This window comes from Octodon degus, unplaced genomic scaffold (assembly GCF_000260255.1).
Source record: "Octodon degus isolate 3935 unplaced genomic scaffold, OctDeg1.0 scaffold00343, whole genome shotgun sequence".
Taxonomy (NCBI): domain Eukaryota; kingdom Metazoa; phylum Chordata; class Mammalia; order Rodentia; family Octodontidae; genus Octodon; species Octodon degus.
Window position 1 is genome coordinate 1,087,510 of NW_004524919.1, and position 4,297 is coordinate 1,091,806.

The 4,297-nt window shown below is 41.1% G+C and overlaps 1 protein-coding gene across 1 annotated transcript in view; it reads left to right on the top strand.

Annotated features, from left to right (window-relative positions):
• Positions 1-2,394: 2,394 nt before the first annotated feature.
• Positions 2,395-4,297, top strand: part of LOC101571059 (PRAME family member 12-like) — a gene marked incomplete at its 3' end in the record, with an annotated part of 11,755 nt that continues 9,852 nt past the window's right edge. Inside the window, exon 1 of the mRNA XM_004647966.2 lies at positions 2,395-2,729. Within this exon, the coding sequence (XP_004648023.2) occupies positions 2,395-2,729 (335 nt within the window). The remainder of the gene's footprint in view (positions 2,730-4,297) is intronic.

Genomic DNA, 4,297 nt, shown 5'->3' on the forward strand with positions numbered 1-4,297 from the left:
AATAATAATAATAATAATAATAATAATAATAATAAACTCCTGGAGTACCTCTGTAGAGTGGGGCTTACTTGCTGCCTTTGTGTTCATAGATTTAGATAGATGTGTGGATGTCTCTATTTATTCTTCATTTTTGCAACATTTGTGGTTGAATGAAGAGTTTTTGCATTGAGTGAAATGCCCAAACATTTATTTATTTACTTGTATGCTTTATTATTTGAGACTAGGTCTCACTAAGTAGTTCATTCTGACTTTAAACTCATGTAGCCCAGGACGGATTACCCCTCACAGCGATCTTTCTACCTCAACCTCTGAAGCCTAGGATTACAGCCATGCCCTACCAAGTCTAGCTTTTTTTTTTTTTAATTTGTTTTTTAAAATATATTTGATACAGAGTCTCACTATGCATTTCAGACTCCTAGTGAACTTCCTGTTTTCTGTCTCCTCAAAGCTTGGATTACAAGCTTGGGCCATCACGCCCAGTCTCATTAGCTGGGTTAGTACTCCTGGGGGTGGGGCTGGCACAATATGTGGTTGCGGGGTATCAAACCCTAGTCCCTGTGCTTGCCTAACCAGGCACTTAGTCACTGAGCTATTTTGCCGGACCTATTCTGTTTAAAGAGAGATTCGTGTTTACCAAGTAAGTTGCCCAGGCTCTACTTGAACTTGTGGTCACCCTGCCTAAACATCCCACAGTGCTTGGATTATAAGAACAGACACTGCTCCATTTCCTTCCCTTGTTTGGTTGTTTTGTTTTGTTTTCTGAGGTGAGGCCATTCTGTGTCAAGCAGGCTAACCTCAAGCTCCCTCATCCAGAGCAGCTGGGACTCTAGCCACTGGCCACAGCACCCTGAGACTGCACAGTGGTTTTAACTCTAGAACTCAATGAAACTGGGTGCACGTATACATCCCGATACAGGGACTGTTCCAGCCCAAGAGCAGGACAGGATTAAATCTTTCCCATTCACTCAACTAGCACATGTTAATAAAACAATCTGTGTGGCATGATTCATTTCTCCTCTCTCCTAAATCCTTCTGTTACAGGTTTTCTGCAAACCAATCAGAATGGAGAAAGCCCCAAGCCCAACCACAATTAAGTGAGTGGAGAGAGAAGAACCAATCAGGACTCCAAGTGTTCTGGGAAGGGAGGAGCTAGGCGGGCAAGGTGTGGCTAACAAAGGGAATAAAATAGGGGAGGCTCAGAGAAGGAGGTGCTCAGTTCTGGAGCTTCCCATGGTCCTGGTGCTGCCCGAATTTCCAGAACCCCGTCATCTGAGCCTACACCTGGTGAGTATCTGGCCTCCATGAGGGCGTCCCACCTACTACCCGCAGCTAGAGACCTGTAGGGAAAATAGATCACAGACAGCACGGGCGGACTTATCTCACTTGAGATCGATAGGTCTGGGGGTTTGTAGAAGTTATGTTTGGTATGACCCAAATTCTTGCTATGTTGTCCCTGGATTTCACCTCAGTATAGAGCCCAGGAGGTCTTGTAATCCAGATTCTCCTGCCTCGACCTCTCTACAATTGTGACTGTGGCTGGAACTCCCAAGGCAGCGTTAGATTTTTGTCTTGATTAGAAATGAGCAAATTTTCTCCCCCAATTTTTATCCAGGTATTTGTGCATTGGCAAACTTTTTTTTTTTCAGAGATCGGGCCTCATTTTGTGCTTCATGCTGGTTTCAGTTCAGGGATTCTGCTCTTGAATGCGAGTAATATAGGCATGTGCTACCTTACCGAGCAGGAAAATTTCTTCGATCTTGTTTTTTCCTGTGGATTGTACGTAACTTTTTTTTTCTCACCATTTAAATATTCATACTGGGCGTGATGGTGTGTGTCTGTAATCTGAGTGCTTGGGAGGCTGAAAACAGAAGGATTACCTTAAATCCAATCAGTGTATTGAGAACCTGTACTAAATACATTAAAAAAAAATCACTTTGTATTTCCTAAGTGATAGCTCATAGCTGGTGGGTTGTGATTTTTTCCAGGGCCCTTGCCTCTCAGAGGCGTTTCACTTTGTCCAATCCCCATCAACCTAAGAGTTAAAAACAAAACCCTGGGGCCAGGGAGATAGCTCAGTAGAATAAGCACTTGCCTGGCAAGCAAAGGGTCCTGAGTTCAATCCCTGGCACCACAAAAAACAAAACAAACAAACAAACAAAAAACCTAGTTGCTATTTGCACATGGCAATAAAAAAAAAACCAAAAAACAAACAAACAAAAAAAACCCCTGTGTCATGATGCACACCTGGAATCCCAGAACTGGAGAAACTGAGGCAGTAGAATCACTGTCAGTAGGAGGCCACCTTGGGGTACATAATGAGTTCTGTGAGGTTGGCATGAAGAAATATCTCTTCCTAGATGTTATCCAATGTCATTCCCTTGCAGTTATCTCAGGATGGGCATGCGGAGCCCACCACCTCTGTATGAGCTGGCCAAACAGAGCCTGCTGAGGAATGAGACCATAGCCAGCACAGATTTTCACAACCTGCCTATCCACATCTTCCATGACTTATTTGTGGATGCCTTCATGGGGGATCACAATGAGTCCCTGAAGGTGATGGTGCAGGCCTGGCCATTCCCCTACTTCCCTTTGAAGTCACTGATGAATATGAGAAGCCTGAAGACTTCCCACTTTGTGTGTGGAAACATGCCACAACACAGTAACCTAAGGACCTTGAAAGCCCTGCTGGATGCACTTGACATACAGCTGTCCCAGGAGGTTCGCCACAGGTAAATGAGGTACATATATACTGAAAGCCGGTTTCCTGGAGTGCAGGGAAGGGATAGTAGGTGTCAAGGATCTAAGGCAATGGAGTGTTTTTTTTTTTTCTACAAGCATGTCCTTTAAAGAGAATATAGCAATAATTGATATGACATTAGAAGCAGTATGCATTTAAAAGACCAAAATGGCAGATATTTAAATCATGGTTTTAGTAATGCATATTGCTGTCCACAATGCAGTTGCTTATTCACAGTTATCAGCATACTGAGTTAGTCAGAGAGATAATTCTGCCCATTAACTGCTTTTTGCAAAAAACCTGATGGAAATTCTTAGAGCCGTTGCCTTAACCTTCTTGTTTATATAAACGTATGGACTTGCCTCTGTCATATTTCCTAACTTTTCCCCTTTCTCTGTCTTTGTTTAATCTTTAACTTCTCTCTTGCCATTTAACCACGTTATACCTTTCAATTTTTATCCCTTTGAGTTCTCACACTAGGTAGACAATTGGATATTTATACAGGTGTGTCTAATTTATTTCACTTAGGAGTATAGCTTCAGGTTGCATCCACTTATATATGAATGCTTTGAGCTTATTTATCTTTATAGCTGCATATTCTATTTATACTCCATTGCATAAAAGCACCTCATTATTTTCATCCATTCCTCAGGTGATGGATGTTTTTTGGTTGTTTCTATGATTTGGCTATCACAAATTGTGCTGCCATAAACATAGGTACAGATATATCATTATGATATGATGTTTTCAGTTCTTTTGGGAAAATTCTAAGAAGGGGGATAGCTGGATTGAATGTGATTTCCAGTCCTATTTTTTTTTCCCTGAGTCTCCACACTGATTTCCATAGTGGTTGCATCAGTCTACATTCCGACCAGCAGTGGAGAAGGATTCCTTTTTCCCCATATCCTCTCCAATATTTGTTGTTGATTTCTTTATGTGGTCATTCTTTCTGGGGAGAGATGGTATTTCATTGTTGTTTTAACTTGCACTTCACGAATGGCTAGTGATGTGGAGCATTTTATCATGTATTATTAGCTTTTTGTATTTCTTCCTCTGAGAAGTGTGTTCAAGGTGGATGCCCATTTCTATATTAGGTCTTTAAATTTTGGGGTTCTAATTGTTTTTTTGTTATTCATAAATTCTATGGGGCTGGGGAGATAGCTCGGTAGAATAAGCACTTGGCTGGCAAGTGCAAGGGCCTGAGGTCAATCCCTGGTTCCACCAAAAAATAAAATAATAATAAAAATAAAAATAAATTCTAGTTAGAAGACCTTTGTCTGAGAGCATATTAGATAAGATTTTGTCCCAATTTGTGGGTTGGCTTTCCACTCTGTTGGTAATTTCTTTTGATATGAAAAAACTTCTCAGTAAGAGTAGGTCCAGTTGTTAGTTCTTTCAAATATGTCTTGTGCAGTTTGATTTTTGTTCATGAACTGTTTGACTACCCCTATGTCATCAAGATTTCCTTGTACTTTTTCTTCCAGGAGATTTAGTGTTTCTGTTTTAATGTTTAGACCTTTAACATACGTTGACTTTAGTTTAGTGCATGGTGATAGGCCT